General features: G+C 45.6%; 2 protein-coding genes across 3 annotated transcripts in view; one reads left to right on the top strand and one right to left on the bottom strand.

Moving 5' to 3' along the window:
• Gsap (gamma-secretase activating protein) overlaps nt 1-2,598 on the top strand; it is an 86,331-nt gene extending 83,733 nt beyond the window's left edge. Inside the window, exons 29-31 of the mRNA XM_085684131.2 lie at nt 738-839; nt 1,089-1,188; nt 1,837-2,598. Of these exons, the coding sequence (XP_085540257.2) occupies nt 738-839; nt 1,089-1,188; nt 1,837-1,928 (294 nt within the window). The 3' untranslated portion in view covers nt 1,929-2,598. The remainder of the gene's footprint in view (nt 1-737; nt 840-1,088; nt 1,189-1,836) is intronic.
• A 1,132-nt stretch (nt 2,599-3,730) lies between these two features.
• Ccdc146 (coiled-coil domain containing 146) overlaps nt 3,731-27,236 on the bottom strand; it is a 123,893-nt gene continuing 100,387 nt past the window's right edge. For both annotated transcript variants that reach the window (XM_087902356.1, XM_087902355.1), the window contains exons 10-19: nt 20,633-20,728; nt 19,591-19,761; nt 16,331-16,419; nt 16,074-16,238; nt 14,677-14,901; nt 12,855-13,083; nt 9,681-9,809; nt 9,095-9,232; nt 6,934-7,182; nt 3,731-4,911 (exon numbers count right to left, since the gene is read on the bottom strand). In XM_087902356.1, the coding sequence (XP_087758482.1) occupies nt 4,708-4,911; nt 6,934-7,182; nt 9,095-9,232; nt 9,681-9,809; nt 12,855-13,083; nt 14,677-14,901; nt 16,074-16,238; nt 16,331-16,419; nt 19,591-19,761; nt 20,633-20,728 (1,695 nt within the window). In that variant the 3' untranslated portion in view covers nt 3,731-4,707. The remainder of the gene's footprint in view (nt 4,912-6,933; nt 7,183-9,094; nt 9,233-9,680; nt 9,810-12,854; nt 13,084-14,676; nt 14,902-16,073; nt 16,239-16,330; nt 16,420-19,590; nt 19,762-20,632; nt 20,729-27,236) is intronic.

Here is a 27,236-nt window from a genome sequence, read left to right as displayed (position 1 = left end):
AGGAAGGCACTCCTTGCTCTTTTATGGGGTATTTGCTCTCAGGGTCAGAAACATGAAAACATGAAATTCCACAGCAAGGTCTCTCAGCCCCCTCACTTTGCAAACTTCCTGACCCCAGAGCCTGGCCAGGGTGCTGTTTACATACCAAGAGCACGGGACCTCTGGCACTGGCCATCCTGTGCCTCGCGGCTTTCTGGACCTGGTGGCTTTGCTTTGTCGTGGTCCTTCCTGTCACGGGCTTCCTGGGACCAAAGTACCTACCTTTCCCCTGGCTCTGACGACTCCCAGAGGAACAGTCTTGATATTTAGTTTGGTCTCCAAATTTGACTTTTTTGCCCCTATGAATTCGAGTATTTTAAGTTTCTGGGATAGATAATGGAAGAGAGACCAACAAAAGCACACACGCCACCGTTAGCTTCCCGTCAGAGTGCCACACTCAGGGCTGCCACACTCGTCTCCAGCTCGGAAGGATCTCAGACCCAACATCATTCCAGGGAAAATAAGGAAACTGGCAGCATGGACGCCCAAGTTGCTCTCCTCACGCTGAGGAAAGCCGAGGGAGGGTTTACGAACACTTCAGAAGCATATCTCTTGAGCTTGGCCTTTCTCCAACGGTCATGAGTCAGGGAGGTTCTACATCGCTTTGGGACGATCATGTAGAAGTCAGACGCTGGTATGTGGTCTGTTCCACGCACTATGACCTACGCTCTCCTCTGTGATCTTTACCCGCACTCTAGTGTACCGGGCAGAAAGTCTTCAGGCTTTGGGACCATCCCATGAGCTCCAACATCATCTCCCGGAACCACGTGGCACAGATGCTCCGGAGCTACAAGAAAGAGGTGAGCCTCAGTGACGTCCAGACAGTAAGCGTTGCGTGGACACGGTGACGTCTAGACAGTGAGCGCTGCGTGGATGCGGTGACGTCCGGGCAGTGAGCGTTGCGTGGACGCGGTGACGTCCAGGCAGTGAGTGTTGCGTGGACTCCACCTGCATCCCCGACAGACGTGATTCTGTTTTCTATCATTCTCTTTAAAGCTGGATATGTCTTCAGGAAGCGGTTCGTATATAGGGAGTATTTTCTCTTTCAGCCTCGAAACTCTATGATTGGCAAGTCATCGTTCTCAACGGAATTTCTGCCCCTGAACTACTTTGTTGACATTCTGGCAGGCTTGGAGTCCTCGCACCAAGGTAGTCCACTCCCCCGTCTGACTTAGGAGTTTCCTTGTGTTGGTCATGGCCCGGTCACAGCTCGTCCTGTTTCCTTCCCTAAACGCCCTATGAGTCCTTACTAAAACTGATTTTAATCAGAGAGAATCCCATACTTCCTAAATTACCCAAGGAATTCTTATCTTTGAAATTTGAAAGGGGCTCGAGGTGTTTAGGGTCTGCTCTGGTTGATATGAATGTTCTTTAGTGCCAAACTTTAATGAAATCAACACTCATTTAGTTGATAGTAGGGGAACCTGCATAGGACCAGACTAGGCCCTCTGAGTGTGGGTGACGATTCTGTGACTTGGGCAGAGTCCCATTGGTAGTGGGACTAGGATTTATCCCCAGCGCATGAACTGGCTTCTTGGAGCCCATTCCCTATGAAGGGAAACCTTGCTCAGCCTCGATATGGGCTTTGGTCCTTCCTCAACTTGACATGCCAGACTTTGCAGCCTCTCCATGGGAGGCCTGACCCTTTCTGAGGAGGGGATGAGGGATGGGGGGGCGAGAGCAGGGAGGGAGTGGGAACTGTGGTTGGTATGTAAAATGATGTCCCCGTGAGTTGTACGAATAAAGCTGCTGTAGATGGCCATGGCTCCACAGTGACTCACTCTCTCCCTTCCGCAGCTTCGAGGGATTTCGAAGGCCATGACAGCGTGGACGCAGACTTTGTCGAGGAAGCTGCTCTGAAACACACCTCGGTGCTTTTGGGTTTATGAAAGTCAGTGTGCAGACGGCCTGCATTCAGCGTCTCAAGGCTGTTCCCCCGCCCCTTTCCTGGGAATTCTTTAGTGCTCCTTAAGAGCGGTAACAGGTCAGAATACACCACAGAGCTCCTTGGGCTTCGGTTTAGGTCTCGTGAAAACTGAGCGCGTGCTGCGCCCCGTCCAGTGCGTGAGCGAGCGCCCGCGCCCCGTCCAGTGCGTGAGCGAGCGCCCGCGCCCTGTCCAGTGCGAGCAGCCAGAGAGCACTCAAGAGTCAAGATGGCATCTTGTGTATGGCAGGAACGGTGCTCTTCCTGGCGGCTCAGTGGGCCCGGAGCTAGTTCTGCTGCGGTCCAGAATCAAATAAAAAACAGAGGGGACGGTGCTTAGAACGGGAAGAGCTAGACAGACTGCTGGAAATAACATAAGACAAGCAGAAAAATTAAATGTTGCAAAGAGGATTTAAGAAGAACCTAGATTTGTACTAAACAAGACCTACCATTTCCAGCGCGAAGTAACTGTGACAAACGGCGTTTGTACGTACAGGACGTAAGCAGCCTCTGCCTGTGCGGTGGTTCAGAGGAATGTGTATTTAATGTTTGTATTAATGGAAGTCTAATTTAGCAACGCCCTCTCATTAAACATGACCTCCAGTGCGGACAGCTTTGGTCTGACGCTTCGCTAAGTTTTGAGCATAGCCTTTTTATTGGCGCGGGGCGTGGTGAGTCTATCTGTGTGTTCCTGCAGGAGCCCATGACACATGACATCCTTTCTCATCTGTGTCCTACATCAGGGTCACCCTGACTCACAGGGCTCAACTTCCCCCGTTCAGTTCTGCGTTTTCCCCTTCTGCTGTTTCCCTTCCACGTGGTGAAAGCTTTAATGACTTTAAATGTCGCTACCTCGCGCCAATCCACCTCATTTTCTGCTGCCTCTGTTGTCTCTGGAAGCTGCCCTGGCCTATAGAATGTCTCTCCTTGCTTCAGATCAGCCAGGCGTGGGATGTTGGCAATTATTCAGCACTGTGGAAACGCTGTCTATCTGTATTACTTCTCTCACAGATAATTCTGTACTGGAGAAGGCAGATTTTATTTAGTTCAGATTAAATTTTAAAAAAAATCCTCTTTGCAAGTAAAATTCTCACAGAACATTTGTGGGTTTAGCCCTTCATCTGGTTTTGCTCAGTTCACTTCCCTCCATCCTTAGAGTAAATGGTTTCCTCCCATTCTTTGCCTTTGTTCATTTCTGTCCATACCTGTGTTGTTCCTTTGGGTCCCTAAGCTGAGCTTATTTGACACAGATTTGAGGTAAACATCGGTTTGACTTGGACACTTGGCTTGTTATTATTCAATAACTTGCTATTCATTGAAAGATAACATGCAAACTCCTTGGCATTTAATTCTGAAGTTTTGGCCCTGTAAAATATGAACATCCTTTTTCAGCCAAGCCGATTCACTGGGTCTTAGAGCATGAGTTTGACCTTCTTATTTCTAAAGTTGGATCAAGTTTCTTCCTCCACTTAGACTTCCTCTCTCTACCTCACAAAAAAAACCTCACTTCATGCTCTAGGGCTAGACAAACAAGCACACACCCACACACACCTGACTGTAAGCCAAGACATGTCAGCACCTGGTAGCATCTGCCTTTCCTCAACCAGCAGCACACACCGCAGTGTTTGAGAATCCATCCCTTTCCCTTATTGTGGCATTTAAACTCCCTCTTTGCATGCTTTGAATCTTTAAAGAGGTTACCAGCTCCCATGACACAGGAACCGTTTAGATGTGCAGTATTTCTTTTATTAGCTAAATGGCTCAAACAGCTAAAGGCTCTCACAGCTGTTTGCTTTACCACGATCTTGCATAGCAATGAGGCCAGCTTCAGGACTCACAAGATTGGGGTATTTTATATTTACTGTCCAGTGTGGCAGGACCTAGGGGCTTGGAACAGGATGTTAACAAAATAAAAGTATGGTATTTCTCTGTCTCCAGAACTGAACATGAGTGAAATTCACAAGGGCAACCAGCACAAAAGAATAGCTCAAACATATTAGTAAATGTTCAAATGCGGGTTTCACATACTAGCGAATCATCAAGTCTAATAAAAGCACTGCAATCAGAAAATACATGGGTGAAATGAAAATTGAAGCAAATTAGTAAAACTGTTCCTACAGGAGTTATGTAGGGGCAGAATTTTGGCAGAGATCTTGAAAATCAGGTATTAGAATTGAAAATGCTCATGAACTTGTTTGTGAAAATGTGCTTTTAAGAAATGAATTAGGGCTTAAATATTTTTGCCACAAAAAGAAAAAAAAAACCCTGTACAATTGAACTGTCGTAGCGTTGCTTGAGCAGCAAGCTTCCCATTGCTCCGTACAGCTTCAGGTGCGGCTGCAGAGGGGACCATCGGTGTTCCTTGTCGGGTGTCTCTCGGGCTCCTTCCCCCGTCAGACAGTCAAATGGGCACACATAAACACATAACCTATTTTTTCCTTTAATAGAAAAGACCACTCTTATTTCTGTGCATCTCTGAGAAGCTAATTATATTTTGTACTTTTACAGCATTTTTCTACTATATATTCCTGAAGTGTAGTCGACATAAACAGTAAAAGAGAAAGACATGAGCAATGAAAATACACTCTTGACTAATTGTAGTCTGTGCTCCATTTGACGTCACACAGTGTGGTGAGAGGAAACCGAGTCCCGCTCCCTTGTTGACTTTGCCCAACTGATGGCGGAATTAGCACCCTGGTGGTCATTCCCCCCTGCAGGTGTGAAGCCTGGACCGGTCCACGCGCTTAGATTTCAATGGGCTTCACGACAGGCTTCCTTATGTGTCTCCTGTTGGCTCCAGTTTCCGAGGGCTTAAATGGAGCCAGCGCCCCATACGGTTTGGGCAGAGGAAGCGCGGATTCTGTTTCAGGCATGTAGGCATTTGGGCGCTGCTCTGCCGTTGTGTAAACACCGTTGGGCAGCTGCCGGTAATCTGTTTCCATGTATTCCTGCAAGCGGAGGAATTTCAGGTTACTGCAGTTTTCTGTAGGCACTGGGTCGTAAAGCACAGCCCTAGCTAGCTCTGCTGGCTGATACTTACCTGCAGTTGGTTTTTAGTTTTACTCTTTGGGGACCCACCACCCAGCCCCCAAATAAATACACGGAGACCTATTCATGAATGCCTGGCCTTAGCTTGACGTATTTCTAGCTAGCTTTTCTTAATTTAAATTATCCCATCTACCTTTGCCTCTGGGCTTTTTACCTCTCTTTATTCTGTATATCTTACTTCCCTTACTTTGTGGTTGGCTGTGTGGCTGTGCCCCTGGTGTCCTCCTCTCCTTCTTCTTTCCCTGCTCCTCCTCCTGTTTATTCTCTCTGCCCACCAACCCTGCCCATCAGTCTCTCTCTTGCCTCGCTATTGGCCATTCAGCTCTTTATTAGATCAATCAGGTGTTTTAGACGGGCAAAGAACCACAGCTTCACAGAGTTAAACAAATGCAACATAAAAGAATGCAACCCATCTTTGCATCATTAAACAAACACTTCCACAGTGGAAAAGAATGTAATGTATCTTAAAATAATATTCCGCAACATTCGGCAGAGGGGATGAGGACAGGGGTGGGAAACGGGAAGTCCACCCCACCTCTGTGGCCTGTCGTCTGAATGGGTGTGAGCATAGCTCAAGCACCATGCTGGTGCTGGGGCTTGGTGTGGAAACCCTTGCTCGGTGGGTTCCACATACACCGTCTGTGGTTGAGCTCTGTTATTTCCACAGCTTTGACAAAGGCAGTCCTGCTTTTCCTTTGTCACTGGGGGCAAATGTTAGACCAGAATGATTAGAACGGAAGCAGAAGGAATGGCAAGCCGCGTGGTTTAACCTCAGGGTCAACGCTCTGCCTGTGTTCACAGGAAACAACTCCCCTGGAACGTGAATAATGTGAACTCTATGGTAGAGAAAGACAGAGGGACGCCACAGGGAACCCCAAGTGCCCTAGGAAGGGTGGTCCTAGGAAGCCCAGAATTATAAGCCAGACCCGGTGCTCAGGTGTTCCTACTGTGTCTTTGAATGTACCTTTTAAGATCTTGAATTAGAAAGAGAAACAAGACCCTTGAAGAACCATTCATGTGACAGTCTGAGCAAACTGTCCCCATGTTGTGGTCATCTAGATAAGAGACGCCTCGTTCTAATCTTAAAACCATTGAGAGATCATGGAGTTACAAGGATGAACGAGGAACCAAACTTGCTGGTGGCTTCCATGACCAATCAAGACCTTGGTCGTTGGGGAGGAGAGAGGGCTGGAATGGGGGTCTACGACACATACCAGGTGTGGTTCTGTCCAAGGCCGTGGTAGCCATAATGTGGCTGTGGAGGCCGTGGCAGACGGACATGGGAGAGTCAGGTGTGGTGTGAGCAAGTGTCAGAGGACAGATAAAGCCACGTTAGAGGTAAAGCCAATGTTAGGATAGTCATAGACCTGCTGGGGGAGGCCATAGTGTTCAGACGTCACAGTCAGGGTACAACTGTGGGCTGGGACTTGGTGCTTGTCGGGTGTTCTTCAGGGAGGAAGACGGTGCTTTGGACTACTAGTACAAAGTCTTCTCTCCACACCCAACCCCTTTCTGCTAGCCATTCATTCATATGTGCTGGCGTGGGAGAATTTCACACGCAGGTTGAGCATGCCAACTAGCAAACTCTGAGATCCAAAAGGTTCCAGACTTTTTGAGGGTTGATGTGACATCAAAAGTAGATAATACCATACCCGACATCATATTATGATGGCAGTCAAAGTACAAATATACCAAAATATCATATTAAAATCACCCATGTGTATGAAGTATATATGAAACAAATGAATCTGGGATTTAAAGTTGGGCCCCACTCCCTAAATATCTCATGAAAATCATAGAAAGTTCAACGCATCTCTTTTCCCAAGCCTTTCAGATAAGGGGCCATCCACTGCATCATGAGAGGACAGACTCCTAAGGCAACCTCTCCCAGCATACCGCGCAGCATGGGAGTCAACACTTACCCGGGACTTCTCAGCGGTGGCAAAGGCATACATTTCTTCATCTCGGAGTACCTTCAGCCAGTCCTTTTCGATTTCTCTGTTGAGTGGCAGGCCCTTTTCTATCCGGGAACTACAGGAAAAGATGAAATCTTCTTTCTCCCTCACCTCCTTCTGGAGTTCAATGGTCAGGGCTTGCTTCATGGACAACTCGGCAACCAGAGCCATCATTTTCTCAGTAGTGTCTTTGATCCGTTTTTGGTAGCCGTTCATCTAGAAGTAGAGGGCCCGAGGTTAGTTGGCAGAGGTATTCCGTGAGGATGCAGAGAAACAAGCAGACTGCTGGCCGCCTGGTGTGGGCAGTCGTCCCTGGAGGAGGGAACCACTGACCGGGATTCACAGAAAATCCCTGCCATGATAAAGCATTGACAGAAGAGACTTGTGGAGAAAGGGCCCTTGGCATACGCTTCTGTTATTGAGGGAAGTCGGGGCAAGAATCCAAGCAAAGACCACAGAGTATTAATCCTGCCTCCTGGCTTATTCTCTGATTCATTTATTGGGTTGTGCTCAGCTAGCTTTTGTACAAAGCCTACATCTGACTGCCACAGAGGGCTAGGCCCCCAACACCAACCATCAGCCACGATATCCTCTTATTGATCTAGGCAGTAGAGGTTCCTTCTTCCCAAGTGACTACAGGTTGTGTCTCATTAACAAAACCAACCAGGATAGAACCCAATGTTTGGTTATGTAAATAAGGAAAAACAGGGAAAGAAAGAAAAGGTTTATCTTCCAGTTTGGAGAGCACTGAGGGCTGGCTAGCTTAGTGTTTGTTTTTAGGAGGTAAGGAGGAGAGGGGAGTGTTCTCCATGCCTAAGTTCTGGCCTACTCATAAACTTTGGCTGTAATGATAATATGGGTGTATTGGTTTGAGCCCTTCCAGCTGTTTGAGGGCCTTTCTGGTCACTTGTGTTACAAGTAATTTCCAGAGATTCTGCCATCAGCTTTGAGAAATCGCCTCTCAATAAAAAAAGTGACTTTATCTCAAGAAAGAAAGGAAAGGAAAGGAAGGAGATGTTTACAGAAACATTGGGGGAGGGTGTTAATTCAAAGCCCATTGGCTTAAATGAATCTTATCATGTCTTTGTTTATGAGGCCCAATTGTATACACTGCGGCTGCTGGGCTCACCAGTGCAGAAGTGCAAAGGCCACATGAAAAGGTGTTTTCACCATTTTTAAGGTGAATTTTCACAGTCGTTTCCAATATAACTTGGCAAAGCTGCCTCTAGCACAGGGCTGAATGTTTACTCACTCCTCCTCAGTTCTCTGGCATCTATTACATGCAGGGTACTGAGAAGCTAAAAGAGGAAGGAAGTCCTACCCTTGGGAGCCTGGTCTGGGCTCCCTTCACCCTCATCAGAGAGGCAGCTGCACTCAGGGGATGGATGTAGACTCAGTCACCTTCGTTTATTTCCTTCTTTCTCACGCTGCCGAGAGAGTGTGTGCCCTTGGCTCTGTGTGTCTGCCTCAGGTGTGGTGGGACAGGATGTAGCAAGTGTTCAGTAGCTTCTGCTAAGTGTCAAAGCCCTCTTCTGGAGGATGCTCAAAGAGCCCACAGAAGCCAGGCAAGCGCACCATCCTCTATGGTGATGGATGATTCTGCCGCCTGTAGCCGCTGCCTTCCTTCCTCCTGCTCGCTGTTGCTGTTAGCAGTGCCACCCCTAGCGGCTTCAAGTCTCCAGCCAGCCTAGGGATTGTGTGGTTGCGGCTGTCTGTATCCAATCGTCCCTCGTCATCTGTGGGTTCTGGCTGAATTCTGTATTGGAGCAATTCCTACTCGGACCCCGGGAAAAGTGAGGCTCTCTGCTTGGAAAGAAATGGAAAGGGTTTTCCTCTGTACACAAACTACAAAGGTAACAATTGTCTTATTTGAGAAGTTCTCTTGCTAACTAAAACTTAAGTGCTGCCCTTGAGAAGCTTAGACTTCCTTCCTGTGAAGTAGAATCTCTCGGGGAGCAGACCGGAACTCGTTCAAGACTAATATTTACATTTTGCTATATTTCTAAACTCATAAAGCTCCATCTCTCTAGTGTTTCACAACAAATTAAGAGTGGGAGGCGAGAGGTGACAGTGGAAGCTGGGGCCCGGAGAGGGCGCGGGGTGGGGAGAGCGATTCGCTCAGGCAGACCTTCTTGGCCAAGAGCAGCGTGTCCTCCCTGCAAGTCTGGGTTTTGCCTCTGAGCCTGTTGGTGAGCTGGGACACGTGCTCATAGATGAAATCCTTCTCCAGTAACTTCTCCTCCTTCTTGGCCAGCTGAAGCTCCAGCTACAGTTGGAAACAATTTCAGCAGGAGTTAAGAACGACTTATGTCAGGCACGGTCTTCATTCGCAGCCGGGGCCTCCACCACACGACAGAGACACATTGCTCTCTGAGCTGTCCGGGGACACCTCTGGGAACTCTTCTGCCCTGGGTGGACTATGGGCCTCTGGTACCCACGACGCCAATCTTTCCAGACATCCCCACCAGGGTGACCAATTAACATATTCATTCAAGAAGACAAAATGAGTTATCAGACTAGGAATGAAGGGTGCCTTTGAACTACCAATATTTACTTCCTTGGTAAATATCTGAATCGAAGGTAGGATTAGGACTACATTACAACTAGGGAGCAGCTAGTGGCTAGAAGAATGAAGGGTGGGTCTGCCAACACGAGGGGAAGCAGTACCGCAGTCTGCGTGAGCAGAGAGAGGCGTGTTTAAACAGGGCGTTTACCATGTCTAACTTCTTGATCATTTCTTCTTCGGTCAGATCTTTCCCGGGAATGAAGCGGACTCTGCCATTGCTGTTGGGGTTGATGAAGCGTTTCTCCAGGGTTTTAATTCTGTCTGTACACTGGGAGAACTGTTGGACAAGAAGTACACGTCAGCTTTAATGTGACTCTTCGGATGGTGTGGGCAGGAGCTTCGGCTCATCAGTGGAGCTACACAGATGCTGTGTGGGACGGACCCTGCACGGGAAGGCAGCGTCTGTCTGCATGTCTGTCTGTCTGTCTGTCTCGCTAGAGAGAAGGCTGAATCCCTAAATGTATGTGCTGTTCATGGGATGCTGTGTGGCTAAGGGCTCAGAGTGGTCCTTGCTGCCCCGCTCCGGGTGTTTCAGAGACAGGGGCAGCGGACAGGCAACGAGCTGGATGCCGGTGTTGGCGGTGGCCTTAATGATGTCCCACAGAAAGAAGTTAATCCAGCATATGCTCTGTGAACAACAGTGTCAGTCACGTGTGTCCTCTTTGCTGAGGAGACTCTGAATAGATTACAGCCATGACATCATTGAGACATGGAGGGGGACAGTGCTCACTAGGATGTTAGTCACACTCACCCTTGGTTTCCAAAGGGGAAGGGAGCGCCGTGACAGCCCTAAGCACTGTTTGCGGCTCCCTACCATTGTGCGATTGCTTTTCAGGGACTTTTGGTTTCTCACGTGGCAGATGGCAAAGATGATCCCCTGGGGTGAAACAGTAGACTATAGTACAGCGGTTCTCAGCCTGTGGGCCATGGCCATTGGAAAGTACCTATTTCCAGTGCTCCCAGGACTCTGCTCAGGAGCAAGATTCCGGTTATGAAATAGCAACTAGAAACGCTTTATGGCTGGGGTCAGCCCAACACGGGCGCTGTATTAACGGGTCACAGCGCTGGGGAGCCGAGAACCGCGCTTTGGTGCTGGAGACCACACTCAGGGGTGACACAGATAAAACTTTAGAGTTTCGATTGATGGCACTCTTCTCTGTAACAAGAGTTTTAAGTGGCAACATTTAAAAACAGTGACAGAAATGATTAGTAACACCTCTTGGTGTTTACTTAGTTTTCATAATGAGGAAACTAAGAAATAAATATGAGGCTTTCTGATGAAAACCTGTGCCTGGAGAGGGCCGGACGGATGCCTCACGGGGAACTGGCTACGCCTGCAGAGAACCTGGCTTCGGATCCCAGCACCCACGTGGCAGCTCCAAGGCATCCATAGCTCTAGTTCCAGGGGATCTGATGCCTTCTTATGATCACTGTGGGCGCTAGGTGTGCATGTGGTGTGCACGCGCACACGTGCAGACGAAACCCGCACACCTGCTGAACAAAAACAGACTAAAGCCTCCATTTAACTCTCCACTGGGAATGTAAGGGCACAGTGTCCACTTTCCGCATGAAAACAACGTTCTTGTGTCTTACGCTAGCTCACGGGATTTCCAGGACTGCTGAAATGGATCGGTTACTACAAGGTCCAGGAGAACAGGATTCGTGATAGCGTTTGGGATTTGGGACGGTTAAAATCTGTTTCAAAATGACTGAAAAGAAAAAAGCAATCTGAAAATGATGCAAAATGGGGAAATGACAAAATGCAGGAACTCAGATGGACACCAGGCTGTGACAGAGCCGAGAGCTGGAGGGCAGCGGGGCGAGCGCGGCCGGCCCTATGCGTGGCATTTTACACCCTGTCTTTCCAGGCCCACAGTCGGCATGGATACAATCACGCGTCAAGTGCAGTTTTAGAATGAATGGGCACCTTTCTACACATGGCTCCCAATCACGTATGACCCACAGGTCTCAATTTATAGGCCGCTAAGATGATAGAGGCGTGCCATCAGACATGGTGTGTAGCAGCAGGAAATACATAACAGGTCAGTCTTGTTAAAACTGAATTCTTATTTCACTGTAGGTAGCTGCCACTTCTAAGAATGAGTAGCTTTTTATTATTAAATCTTCTGGAGGAGAGGCAGAGAGGGGAGCAGAGAAAAATGTAGAGCTCAAAAAATTAATAAAAAAATTCTGAATTATGCAAATGTCAAAAATACACAAAAGAGAGAATAACGTGAACTTCCACACAGTTCTCTCAGCTCCAGCAATTCCCAACAGAGTCGTTCCAGTTCCCTCCTCCATCCACACCTCTGTCACTTCCAGCACCCGTGGGACCACACATCGTCCAGGGGCCTTTGTGAGTAGTCGGGTGTGGTGGCACACACCTTTAATCCCAACATCTGCCTGTCTCGGCAGAAACCGGTTTTCTTTTTTCTTTCTCCTCTCCTCTCCTCTCCTCTCCTCTCCTCTCCTCTCCTCTCCTCTCCTCTCCTCTCCTCTCCTCTCCTCTCCTCCCCTCCCCTTCCCTCCCCTCCCCTCCCCTCCCCTCCCCTCTCCTCCCCTCCCCTCCCCCTCCCCTCCCCCTCCCCTCCCCTCCCCTCCCCTCCCCTTCTCTCTCTCTCTCCCTCTCTCTCTCTCTGTTACAGGGTCTTATTATATATGCTTGGCAAAGTCATAAGAATTCTCCTGCTTCAGCCTTTCAGGTGCTGGGATTACAAGTATGCACCACCACACCCAATTTAAACACACATGAAATTAAGATAAAATTTAACTACAGTTAACAACTCTTTTATATATGTCTATTGAGTTTATAATTTCTCCAGTGTTGTATAAACATAGCATACATATACTAATGTCTATAGTTTATAGTTTGACCAGGTTTCTTCAATAAATATATAAAAATTGAAAAGTCGGAAGGCGGGGCTATACAGGTGTATCAGACCACAAAAGGCCTCAATAAGCCAAGGGGACTAAACGTCAAATCTAGGTGGTCTCCAGCTATATCAATGCCAAAATTAGGCTGCAGGTAGTAAGAGCCTAGATCTCTCTGGATGGAGCTATAGGAATGATGAACTTGGCCCAGACCCCAAGAAACAGACGATGCTTCATGGGAAAAACATAAAACAAACAAACAAACAAAACAAAACAAAACCTATTTGGCTCAGACTCCCAAACCTGCAGCAGCATTCAGAGTCGGCTTCAAACATCGTACAACATAAAGGTGTGGCGCGGCTTCCACGCAAGAACCCGTATCATCTACAGACTAACAAGGGGAAGGAGACGGGCCAGCGGCTGAGGGAGGCGCCCCTGACCGCTCACCCACCTGGATCTGCAGCACCGCCAGGTCGGCATCAAGGGCCCTCTTGGTGGGCAGCAGCTTCTGCGTCACGCAAATCTGTCTTTGCTTTTCGGCGATCTTCAGCTTCAGGAATCGGATTTTCTCATCCAGGACGTGGATCTCCACATCCCCGTGGAGTTTCATCTTCTCTTGGATGTTGATTTTCTCATAAAAAATGCACACTTCTTCCTCGCGCTCTATCAGCTGAACACCACTGTGGTCAAATTCAGAGCGAGGGTCTAAGGGGGTGCTGAGGCCTCTGTTTCCTACTTCCTGGGATTCCCTCTGGCTTTGGACTCACAACAGCAACACAACAGCGTTTCAGAAGACAGTGCCATGCCCCAGTGGGTTGCCAGTTAAGCTCCACACACTGGATTTTCCTGGGTGTAAGGCTGGCATCTCCATCCTAAGGCCAGTTGTTCAGCAGGACAGACAGAGCTTGATGAACCCTGAAGGTTTCCCTGGGGTGGGGGAGTTCGCTCCCAGTGTGTAAACAAAGCAAAACCCAAGGCTGATTTTCCTGCACATCTTTCTTGGGCCAAGCAGGGTCTAGTTGGAAGATCTAGGAATGGGATTCTGGAGGGAGTGGCCAGCCTTAAGGCCGTAAGGTTCTGTGAAAAGTGAGTGATCTGGTACCAGACCCTCAGTACCCTGCCCTGCCCGCTGTAACCATGCTGACAGGTGCAGTGGGACTACCCCTCCTTGGGAGGAAGCCATGGCATAGACACACAGTGAGATTCCACCCCTCCCCCCTTGGCAGCTTCGGTTTAACCAGGACCTGACTTTGACTTGTGCCAGGAACTAAATCGGATTTTTTTTTTTTAACCCCAGAATGAACATTCGTTAGCCTTTCGAAAACATTCTGTTTGTCAAGGACCCTAAAGACATTCCCACAGCGTCTGTATCCGTTACCACAACTGCCACTTAATCTTTCTAAACCTGCCCTTCGCTCCAACGGGTGTGCGCGCTGTGCCTGGCTGACCTTAGTTCTCCACCTGCCCCGTCTGTCTGTCAGAGTGGCTTCTTATCAAGTCCCCTCGAGGATAGACGCCAACAGCAAGGCTTTACCCGCCTGTCCCTTCAGGCGCCAGCACTCCAGAGCTTTGGAAGAAGTCCCACACAAATTTCATGAAATCTGAATTATTTCTGAACGTCTCACCCATCAGTCTCTCATAACACAAGCAACCATGGTGGGTGGGGCTGTTAAAGAGTCACCCTGCCAATCGGACGCTTGCAGGCTGGAGGAAATGCGCCATCTCCTAAGTCTGTGTTATTTATGGGACGCTGCCCGAATGGATAGATGTTACAGAGTTAACTCGGATCAGCTGATCCAGAAGGATTCACTGTTACCCTAGAGCAGTGGTTCTCAGCCTGTGGGTCATGACCCCTTAGGGGGGGTTGTATATCAGATATTCTGAATATCGTATATTTGCATTGTGATTCATAACGGTAGCAAAATTACAGTTACGAAGCAGTAACAAAGTAATTTTTTGGTATGTGTTAAAGGGTCTCAGCATCAGGAAGGTTGAGAACCCGCTGTCCAATTGTCTCAGAGACTTTGATCTTCCAATGTCCAAGCCCTCCTTTTTGTTTCCCTTCCGCAGAGTCTTTTTTTTTTTTAAGGCAAAGCACACAGCTTCCTCCCATGGGTAAAGAACATGGCTACATCTCAATAGGTGCCCCGGGCACCCGGCCTAAACCCGTTGGCGGCCCTTACAGAGGTGCCCCGGGCACCTGGCCTAAACCCGTTTGTGGCCCCTACAGAGGTGCCCCGGGCACCCAGCCCAAGCCTGTTTAAGGCCCCTACCTTTCGTTTCGACGCTGAACGGCCTTCTCATACTTTTTGCGCAGCTGCACCATCTCCTCCTCGATCATGGTGATCATGCTGGCCAGGCGGTCCATACTGGTCAGCTGCACCTCCTTCTTCTCCTTCATCTCCTGAAGCTTAGAGGTGATTTTGCACACGTCGTTCTGCATGCTCTCCCTGATGGTCACGTTGTTGGAGTGCTTCAGCATGGCGTTCTGCAGCTTCCTTTTAAAACAACAGCACAGTGGTGGGAGATCATTTTCCTTGGAAATACTGTAGGTGTCTGCAAAACAAGTCTAAAAAGTGTGTCTCCCGAAATGACATCCCTGCACGGTGCTTTCGGGACTTCCTGTCATGGGATGAGGGTGCTGTCATTGTATCAGCCTCTGTGCTATCCTCTTGTGAAAGGGTCCTCTGCCATCTCTGTCAAATCTACATCCGTGTTCTGAGGATAGAGGTGCTTCTATGCCCACGCCTAATTGGACCTGAGGACTCAGCCTAGGAGCATGGGTCAGGCTGGGTGACGTCACAGCCTGGATGTGGTACTTTAACTTCCTTCCAGGGAAGACTCTGACTATGAAATTTCTCTTTTTCATGCCCTTCAGGTCAGGGTATTCGGTATTGCGTTTATCAAAGTCAACTGGGCAATAGTGGCCAAGAGAAAAATTCAGTTCTGCCATCTCCGGCGATCAGGAGCTAACTGGGTGAAAGAGTCCAGGAGATCTAGGCATAGGGCAAATATTCATTCTGGTATTATTATAGATGAACTCATTTAGTAACAAAAGATCCGACACAATAATGACGAGGATCGCGTATAAGGTAAGAGTCCAGAGAAGTGGGGTGACTGCCTAAGGCCCCACAGAGAGTGTCTGACTGAGCTGTGAGTTTAGCCTCCAAGTGCTGCTCTTAGCAAATCTGCTGTGGTCTCCCAAATGCACATCGCATGCTTCAAACCTACAACCAGGGACACTAACCTAAGAGGTCATTTGTCTTCTGACTTCACCTGCAGATGATCAGATTTATACTTTTTGGTTTTTCGAGACAGGGTTTCTCTGTAGCTTTGGAGCCTGTACTGGAACTAGCTCTTGTAGACCAGGCTGGTCTCGAACTCACAGAGATCCGCCTGCCTCTGCCTCCCGAGTGCTGGGATTAAAGGTGTGCGCCACCACCGCCCGTGGACAAATGAACACCAGCAGATCATCATAGTAAACATAGTTTTATGTTGGAGTTTTCCATTCATTAATATAGGTGACTCTAGAAACCAGGAAGTGTGCCCACCTGGGAAGCACGATGTGGGAATAGATTTCCCACCTCTGAAAGTCTTGTCCTCTGCCATGACCACCAGGATCTTCCAGAGGACAAGGCTTTGGGGGGACTCCGGCTGGCTTGGCTCTTACCTTTCTTGAGAGACGGCACTGTTTCTTAAAATTTCCAGCTCATTTAATGACATTTTGTGCCGTTCTCTTATCTCGTTTACTTTCTGATGAGCTTTGTGAAGGAGGTTGACAAACTTATTCCTTTCGTTTCTGATGGTGTCATAAAGCGCAGCGAACTCTCTGAGTCTGGGGGAAACATGAAGCGGTTTCTGAAAACTGAAAGATAAATATCACCTTTCTCCCAATCAAACGGCTGAATCATGACCAAATTCTTTTACCTCCGATGAATTTCATGTTTTCTCTTCTTGTGCAGTCTGATCTCCAGGTCCTTTGCTTGGATTTCCTTAATGACATCGGCGTGTTTTTGCTGAAATGTAAAAAGTTACGTGTGAAACTAAGAAAAACGACTAGAAAGCTAAGTGTGGTGGTTCATGTCTGCAATTCCAGCACTGGGGAAACCGAGGCAGCAGGATTGCCATGAATTCAGGATCAGCTGGTGATATATAGTAAGAAAACCAACAACAAAAACCACAACGTAAGAGTACTCCGGCTGAACCCCACTCCAATCCTATCTGTTCATCCTTCCTAACCTCTGGGTTGGACAGAGAGCTGCCCGGCCAGTTGAGGGGATCCCCACTAATTAGGACAGAGGGTACTTAAGCTTCAGGAAGAAAGAGAGAGCCTGCCTGTACAGACAGGGTGGGGACGCTGTGGGCCTGCTGGGAGAAGATGACCGTAGACCGCCCAGCCAGGAGAGCATGGCGTGCGTTTCCAGAGGCCGACGAGGAGGATTTACAGGAAGTCTCACAAAGGTTGTGACCTGAGCCCTGAACGGCGTTCTGTGAGACAGAAGCAGTGGCTGTAAAGAGCAGTTCTGTCCTGTTGTGTTTGCTGGGTGTCTCTTTCATTATAACAGGCGCCATGCTGACACCAGCTGTAAGGTGTATATACACATATTAAAAGAAAAATACTTTAACATTCTAAGAAAACTATACCAAGTGTTGAATGTGCTAATGATGCTCCTTAGAGAGGATATGCCTGGTGTCCTTTCTTGGGGATAGGAAGCGTCTGGAAACAGATTGTCTGCTGGTAGCTTTTGGGGGTGGGGTTCAGTCACCCTCAGGGGTAGCATTTGGGGGGGTTCAGTCACCCTCAGGGGTAGCATTTGCGGGGGTTCAGTCACCCTCAGGGGCAGCATTTGGGGGGGTTTAGTCACCCTCAGGGGCAGCATTTGGGGGGGTTCAGTCACCATCAGGGGTAGCATTTGGGGGTGGGATTCAGTCACCCTCAGGGGCAGCATTTGCGGGGGTTCAGTCACCCTCAGGGGTAGCATTTGGGGGGGTTCAGTCACCCTCAGGGGCAGCATTTGGGGGGGTTCAGTCACCATCAGGGGTAGCAGAGCAAAATCATTTGGTCGGGTAATGCCAAGACGGTATGGCTACACTGCGATTTTATTTTGTCTAATTTTCTGTGAAAATGGGCGTCGGCAAGCTAGCCTGCAGATACACGAAGCACATAAAGCAGGTATAATCTACGCTGTCTCTAATGGAGCAAAATCTACGCTGTCTTGGGTCTACGCTGTCTTGTGGATGGCAGCAATGTCAACACGAATCCCAGCCTGGTCACCTTATATATTTATAAAAGACATGTGGATATTATATAAATTAATAAGATTGAATGCCTTCTTGTGGAAATACAGTTAACTACAACTAATGTTTCAAAGAGTAATTCCAAATACTGAAACACTGAAGGGAAAAACAATATTTCCCCTTGGGATTTTCACATCTCAAAAAGAGCTGTCTTGTGCTTTATTAAGACTAAGTTCATTTAGTAATGAAGTTTACCTTATGCAGATTATTGTGTTTATAGCATAAGGATAGATAAAATAAGGATCAGATATTAGGACCAATTAGAATTTGTCTTCTTTGTTGAACAGATCAGTTCTTTTTTTTTTAAACTATTTTATTTATTATGTATACAATATTCTGTCTGTGTGTATGCCTGCAGGCCAGAAGGGGGCACCAGACCTCATGTGGTTGCTGGGACTTGAACTCAGGACCTTTGGAAGAACAGGCAATGCTCTTAACCTCTGAGCCATCTCTCCAGCCCGAACAGATCAGTTCTTTCCTGGGAATAATGAAGTACACCTCTATAGTACATCTAAAATTTCTGAAAAGAGAGATTTCTACGTAGGAAATCTCACAGAAGTAGACTCTTCCAACCACAGCAGGTGCTTCTGAAAACACTGTTCTGGTTAAACCCCCTCTTCCCCCGGTCCCTGACTTTGGCGATGATATTATCAAGCCTTAGCTGCCCCTCTTAGTCATTCTTCACAGGACAGCGTCATCTCTGTCTGATTCCCGAGAGGCTGCGCTCTCAGGAATCTCTGCTCTCTTTGACATCCCTTCTCCTTTCCCCGTTGCCAATTAAGTGGAATTTCTCACTTCTCAGGTGTGACGGTGTCTAATTAAATAGTGAAAGAGGTGTCTGAGGAGCTGGATAATTGCTTGGGGGGGGGTGTCTATGAGGCTACATCTTTCTCCTCCAGTCTCTGCTGCAGAATCTATTTCGTATTAGTGCCCATCAATGCTCTGTAAGTGTGAGTTCTTTCTGGGGAATGAAAAATATCCCGCCCCCGTGTCCACACAGAGACTGAGAACAAAGACACTCGGGAACAGCCAACGCCCAGGTCACATGACATGCCCAGGTCACATGACACATGCAGACTGTCTACTGTAGTAATAGTTCATAACATACTCTTTAAAGTTATTAAAATTATTATTATGATGATTAATTTTTGAAACACAGTATCACAGGCCATTGAGGCTAAACTTTAACTCACTGTCCCCTGTGTCTTCTACCTCTTGATTGCATGCAACACACGCACGCTTATATTGTTTGTTTGGTAAGAGGTCAAAGTGCACAGGCAGGTGCTCTAGCCTTGAACTCTCTCCCCAGAGTTTATTTACTTTTAACAAAGAACTTCTAGACACTTCTGTGGACTAACTGACTCCCGTGTTAAAACGTTAGTTCCTGCAGCAGGAAGGCTTCATTCTCTGCTATTGCTTGTGGCACTTTGCGGGAGTCGGGTAATCAAGGGGCAAGGCAACTGAGAGCGTCCTCTGTAGGATGCCTGTCTGATGATGTCCCATGTCCTGTTCTTAAGTCTGTGACTCCGACCTGCAGATTCTCTCTGTGGCCTGTGCGCCTGGTAGCCCTGGCCCCTAGAGACGCTCACTTCATTCTTGCTGAAATCGCCATCTCTTCCGACCCTCAGTTCACGGTCATGTTTTTTTTTTTTTTCCCTCTAGACTGTTAACTATTGAAACCTGAACCATCTGAACCATGAGGTGTTTTATGTTTTGTTTTGCTTGTTTGCTTGTTTTTCAGTGTATGATTCAGTGTCCTTTAGAAAAAAATTATTGTTACTGAATTTGAAGGAAGTTTAGAATCATCGCTTTCTAATTAACAATGCATTAAAACGAGGCTCCCTTGAACCTTTGTGGTAATTAATGAGTGGCAATAAGAAAGCAGTTACCTGGGCTTTCAGGAAATCCTTAGACTTTTGTTCCCGCTCATCAATTTTGAGCTGAGTCATTCGCCCCAGGTTGAACACCAGGTCTCGCATGTGCTCTTGTTCCTTTAAAAGCTTGTTTTCCTCTGCGATTTGCTGCTCCACCAGCCTCGCCTCCGCTTCTGATAGGCTTCTCTTTGGGAAAGCACAGGAGCATAAACCATTTTTGGAAGGAGCACCGTCAGGCCGGCAGAAAGCACTGTCTTCCTTTTGTGCTTATCAACAGGGAGAGCAAAGTCTCCCAAAGTCTGTACTCTGGGTTTTCTCCTCTGCTGTACGAAGGATGCGAACTTGTGGGTCAGTGAAACCAACCTTTACCTCAGTGTGGTTTCAAGTAACTAGAAGGGCTTTGAACATCGTCTTAAAATACTTAAATATTCAACAGCAGTTTGAATGACAAAGTTTGGAATTTGAAAATAGACATTGGTGGAACAGTTTGACTTTTAATGCAATCAATAGCCCTTTTATTCGAGCAATCTTAATAGCCTGTAAAGGTTGGCCACGTCAAGCACATCCTTCGCCCCTCCTTCAGGGGGTAAAACCAGTGGGGAATGAACTTTAAGATAAGGATGGTGTGTGTGTGTGTGTGTGTGTGTGTGTGTGTGTGTGTGTGTGTGTGTGTTCAGTAGTGACAGACCACTTGGTAAGACGCGGATGGTGTGTGTGTGTGCTCATCAGTGATTGACTTGGCTTAGCATGTGTGAGGCACTACACTAAATCCTCAGTAACCCTCCCCGTAAGGAAGAAGTAGGCCCTTTGAAGACAAGATAGCGCTCCAGCAGCACACACTACTTTACAAATGGATGCACATCATTTGTGCATGCTGCCATACACACGGATGGGTTTCACGGTGGCATCTACAGACGCACACCATCACGGTTTGATAGTATCGACCTTCCCGGCTGCCATCGCTCTTTGATGTGCTGTTTGTGGAGCATTTTAGACATTTTAAACACAGCTCTGTACCCCGATCTGAGACAGCCCTGTAAATGAGTGGGGTGCTAACCTGCTGAGCCAGATTCCTCTTAGCTAATTCAACTTCCTTTTGGAGGTCTCTCCTTCTCTCAGGCAACAGAAGGTCATCCTTAGGGATAGCCTCAATCTGGAAGTTAGAATTTAAAATAGGCGTTGTTACAAAAATACTGTCCAATACCATACTCTCAACACACTTTCTGAAACAGGCAGGCAAAGCGTGATTCCTGATCACACGGGCACTTCCTACTCTGGTTATTTTTTTATAAAATCAACATGAAGTAAAATATGAAGATCTACCAAAATTACACAATCTGTTAGCTACAAATGTTTTATCCTTTATAAGTAAATCTTAATAGCTGACATTTAGTGAGCATCATCTAAACTTGTGGTGGTGTGGGGCCTAGACGCATGCTCTTACTGACCCCTCACAAATGTCATGAGGCATCCAGTTGTTTGGGAGAGATACTGACGGACTTGCCTCAGTGGTATAGGTGAAGCCCAGATAGACACTGCCCTGCCTGACAGTCGCACCCTCTGACAGTCACACCCTCTGACCCCTGCACACTCTGAATACTGCACACTCACGACCGCCTACACTTCTGCCGTTATACTTCTACTGTGTTAATTTGTACTTTTGTGCAGTAGTGACATTTGTATCCTAGGGGTGTAGTCATAGCTACCCGATTGACTTAAACCATCAATAGGAGGGCATTCCTACCTAGTGAAAGATTTGTTTATTATGTATACAGTGATCTACATGCATGTATGCCAGCAGGCCAGAAGAGGACACCAGACCTCATTACGGGTGGTTAGAAGCCACCATGTGGTTGCTGGGAATTGAACTCAGGACTCTGAAAGAGCAGGTAATACTCTTAACCTCAGAGCCACCTCTCCAGCCTCTCCAGGCGCCTCGTGACTGATGAGGTCATGGAACGTAGGTGACAACCAACTGCCTCCACTTTCCTGAGACAGAATAATTTCTAAGTGCACACCGCATACTCGCCCTTGTAGCCACAGTGAAGTGCGGCGCTCACCCTCATCTAGAGGCTCCTTTCCACAGCAGACAGAGAGCATCATGGGAAACATCAACTGGTCAGAATCCAGAGGACAACTGAGTGAGGAGTGCCCAGCCCCCACCAGTACATCTCCAGCACAACCCTACAGCCGAGGCTCAGGGGAAGAGGGGGCAGAAAGGTTGTCAGTGCCAGAGGACCAGGAGATCTGCTGCAAGACAGCGACTTCTAAAAAGAATTTACAAAGAGGACACAAAAAACAGAAATCATGAGAAAAACGATCAGGAACCACAAATGCAAGCATAAACAGCAGAATACAAGAGATGGAAAAGGAAATCTCAAGTGCTGATGATACAATTGAGAAAATAGACTTATCAGTCAAAGAAAACATTAAACCTAACAAAGGCTTAACACAAAATATCCAGGAAATATGGGGCACCATGAAAAGACCAAACCTGAGAATAATAGAGATAGAAGAATTCCAGCTCAAAGGCACAGAAAATACATTTAATAAAATCATAGAAGAAAACTTTCCCAACCTAAAAAAAAAGATATGCCTATGAAGACACAAGAAGCATACACAACACCAAATAGACTGGATCCAAATAAAAAGTCCTCTCGCCACATGATAATCAAAACACTAAACATACAGAGTAAAGAAAGAATATTAAGAGCTGCAAAGGAAAAAGGCCAAGTAACATACAAAGGTAAACCTATCAGAATTACACTTGACTTCTTGATGGAGACAACGAAAGCCAGAATGTCCTGGTCAAGTGTTATGCAGACATTGAGACCACGGATGCCAGCCCAGACTACTAGATCCAGCAAAACTGTCGATCACCATAGAAGGACAAACAAGATATTCCATTTCAGAACCAGATTTAGCTAATACCTAGCCACAAACTCAGTCTTACAAAAAGTACTAGAAGGAAAACTCCAACCCAAGGAAGTTAGCTACATCAACAAAAACACAGACAATAGATGATCTCACAGCAGCAAATCCCTAAGAAGGGAAACACACACACACACACACACACACAATAACATCACAGACAACAAAAATTAAAATAACAGGAACTAGCAATCACTCGTCATTAATGTACTCAACTCACCTATAAAAAGACACAGATTAACAGATTGGATATGAAAACAGAATCTATCCCTCTTCTGCATACAAGAAACACACCTCAACCTCAGAAACAGACACTGCCTCAGAGTAAAGAGTTGGGAAAAAAATTCCAATTAGATGGAACTAAGAAACAAGCAGGCATAGCTATCCTAATATCTAACAAAATGAACTTCAAACTAAAATCAATCAAAAGAGACAAAGAGAGACATTTCCTGATCGTCACAGGAAAAATCCATCAAGAGGAAATCTCAATTCTGAACATCTGTGCCCGCAATACAAGGGCACCCTCATATGTAAAGGAAACACTTTTAAAGCTTAAATCATACATTAAACCCCACACACTACCAGTGGGACTTCAACACTCTCCTCTCACTACTGGACAGGTCAGTCAGAAAAAAAAATGGACAGAGAAATAAGGGAACTAAGATGTTATGACTCAAATGGACTCAACAGACATCTATAGAACATTCCATCCAAACATAAAAGAGTATACCCTTTTTCTCAGCACCTCATGGAACCTTCTCAAAAATTGACCACATACTCAGTAATGAAAAAAACCTCAACAGATACAAAAAAATTGGTATTCCATTTTTTTTGTATTTTATCAGATCTCATGGCTTAAAATTAGAATTCAGCCCAACGCTAATTCAAAAAGCCCACAAACACATGGAAATTAAACAATACTCATCTGAAGCATCAATGGGTCAAAGAAGAAATAAAGGGGGAAATTAAAGACTTCCTAAAATTCAATGAAAATGGCCACACAACACACCCAAATTTATGAGACACAGTGAAAGCAGTATTAAGAGGAAAGTTCATAGCACTAAACACCTACATAAGAAGCTGGAAATATCCCACACTAGTGAGGTAACAGAACACAAACAAAGAAAAGAATCAATGAGACAGAGTTGATTCTTCTAAAAAAATCAACAAAATAGACAAAGCTTTATCCAAACTAACCAAAAGGCAGAGAGAGACTATCCAAATCAACAAAATCAGAAATGAAAAAGAGGACATTAACAACAGACAGGGAGGAAATCCAGAGAATCATCAGGTCATATTTCAAAAACCTGTACTCCACAAAATTGGAAATCTTAAAGGAAAGGGACAATTTTCTAGATAAATATCATTTACCAAAATTAAATCAAGACCAGATAAGCAAATTAGATAGACCTATAACTGCTAAAGAAATAGAATCAGTCATCAAAAGTCTCCCAATCAAAAAAGGTCCAGGACCAGATGATTTCATTGCAAAAATCTAGAATATTTTCAAAGAAAAACTAATACTAATACTCCTCAAATTGTTCCACACAATGGAAACAGAGGGAACATTGCCAAACTCTTTTTATGAGGCTACAATTACCCAGATATCCAAACCACACAAAGATATTTCTAAGAAAGAGAATTACAGACCAACCTCATTCAACAACATTGCTGCAAAAATACTCAATAAAATACTGGTGAACTGAATTCAAGGACATAGCAGAAAAATCATCTGCCATGATCAAGTTGGGTTTATCCCAGAGATGCAGGGATGTTTCAACTTACGAAAATCTGTCAGTGTAATCCACCAACAAACAAACTGAAAAACTGAAAAAAAAAACTGAAAAAGAAAAACAAACAAACCACATGATCATCTCATTAGATGCTGAAAAAGCCTTCAACAAAATATAACATCCCTTCAATGTCTTGGAGAGAGTGGTGATACAAGGAACATACCTAAACATATTAAAGGTATTATACAGCCAGCCAACAACCAACATCAAACTAAATGGAGAGAAACTCAAAGCGATCTTACTGAAATCAGGAACAAGACAATGTTGTCCACTCTTTTCATATCTACTCAATATGTACTTGGGGTTCTAGCTAGAGCAATACGAAAACAAAAGGAGATTGAGGGGATACAAACAGGGGAAGAAGAAGTCAAACTCTCACTATTTGCTGATGATATAATAGTTACATAAGTGACCCCAAAAATTCTACTAAGGAACTTCTACAGCTCATAAACACCTTCATTAATGTAGCAGGATATAAGATTAACTTGGAAAAAATCAGAAGCCCTCCTTCACATAGATGATAAATCGGCTGAGAAAGAAATCAGAGAAACATCATCCTTCATAATAGCCACAAATAGCCTAAAATATCTCAGAATAACTCTAACCAAACAAGTGGAAAACCTGTATGACAAGAACTTTAAATCTTTGAAGAAAGAAATTGAAGAAGACACCAGAAAATAGAAAATCTTCCATGCTCTTGGGTAGGTAGAATTAACATAGTAAAATGTCAATCTTATCAAAAGCAATCTACAGATTCAACACAATGCCCATCAAAATCCCAGAAAAATTCTTCATAGACCTAGAAAGAACAATATTCAATTTCATATGGAAAAACAAAACAAAACAAAAACCCAGGATAGCTAAAACAACTCTGTACAATAAAGGAACTTCTGTAGGCGTCACAATCCCTGACTTCAAACTCTACTACAGTACTGAAAACAGCCTGGTGTTGGCATAAAAACAGACAGGAGGACCAATGGAACCGAATAGAAGACCCGAATATCAATCTACACAAATATGAACTCCTGAGTTTTGACAAAGAAGCAAAAGATGCAAAATAAAAAAAGCATATTTAACAAATGGTGCTGGCATAACTGGATATCAACATGTAGAATAATGAAAATAGACCCATATCTATCGCCATGCACAAAACTCAAGTCCAAACGGATCAGAGACCTTAACATAAAGCCTGCCACACTGAACCTTATAGAAGAGAAAGTGGGAAGTATACATGAACGCATTGGCACAGGGAACCACTTCCTAAATATAATCCCAGTAGTAAAGACACTGAGAGAAACAACTAATAAATGGGACCTCCTGAAACTGAAAAGCTTCTGTAAAGCACAGGACACGGTCAACAAGACAAAACGACAGCCTACAGAATGGGAAAGATCTTCACTAACCCCACATCAGATAGAGGTCTGATCTCCAAAATATACAAAGAACCCAAGAAATTGGACACCAAAAGATCACATAATCCAATAAAAAAATGGAGTACAGACCTAAACAGGTAACTCTCAACAGAGGAATCTAAAATGGCTGAAAGACACTTAAGGAAATGCTAAACATCCTTAGCTATCAGAGAAATGCAAGTCAAGACACCTCTGAGATTCCATCTTACACCTGTTAAGAATGGCCACGATCAAAAACACTGATGACAACTTATGCTGGAGAGGTTGTGGGGAAACGTTACCACTTCTGCATTGCTGGTGGGAATGCAAGCTGGTACAGCCCATTTGGATGTCACTGTGGCGATTTCTCAGAAAATTAGAAAACAGCCTACCTCAAGACCCAGCAATACCACTTTTTTGGGGTATATATCCAAAGGATGCTCAATCGTGCCACAAGGACATGTGCTCAACTATGTTCATAGCAGCGTTGTTTGTCATAGCCAGAACATGGAAACAACCTAAATGCTCCTCGACCAAAGAATGGATAAGAAAAATGTGGTACATTTACACAATGGAGTACTACACAGCAGAAAAAAAACAATGACATCTTGAAATTTGCAGGCAAATGGATGGATATAGAAAACATCATATTGAGTGTGGTAACCCAGACCCAGAAAGACAATTATAATATGTACTCACTTGTAAGTGACTTTTAGACATAAAGCAAAGAAAACCAGCCTATAATTCACAATCCCAGAGAACCTAGACAACAAAGAGGATCCTGAGAGAGACATACATGGATCTAATCTACATGGAAGGGGGAAAAGACAAGATCTCCTGAGTAAATTGGGAGCATGGGGACCATGGGAGAGGGTAGAAGGGGAGGGGAGGAGAAGGGAGGGGATCAGAGAAAAATGTAGAGTTCAGGAAAGGCAAATTTAAAAAAAGAAAGAAAGAACCAGGAAAATCGGGAATTTAAAAAAGAAAAAAATGGAGACAGAATGGATGTGATCATATTGCAAGGTATTTATGTGTAAAATTCTTAATTAAAAAAAAGGAAAGGAAGGAAAAAAACTGCACATATTACTCCTTCAAAGAACCTGAAAGAAAAACTAGCTTAGCCTTACTGTCTACTGCACCCTCTGTATGCTGTATGCTGTATACTGTATACTGTCTGCTGCACCCTCTGTATACTGTATGCTGTATACTGTATACTGCACCCTCTGTATACTGCATGCTGTCTACTGTATACTGCACCCTCTGTAGACTGTATGCTGTATACTGTATACTGCACCTTCTGTATACTGTATGCTGTATACTGCACCATCTGTATACTGTATGCTGTATATTGTATAATGCACCCTCTGTATACTGTATGCTGTATACTATATACTGAAAGGTCTAGAGTCTAGGCCCTTCCAAAACTGGCTGGTTCCATTACTTCCCTACCCAATCAAAACAAAACATTTGGCCAGTCTTGGGTTAGAAAAAGAGGTGGGAAACATTCCAGGACCACCAGCAGTCTAACAGGATGGTGCATCCTCAC

Source organism: Myodes glareolus, chromosome 27, assembly GCF_982192425.1.
Source record: "Myodes glareolus chromosome 27, mMyoGla1.1, whole genome shotgun sequence".
Classification (NCBI taxonomy): Eukaryota; Metazoa; Chordata; class Mammalia; order Rodentia; family Cricetidae; genus Myodes; species Myodes glareolus.
This window is presented reverse-complemented; position numbering and strand designations above follow the sequence as displayed.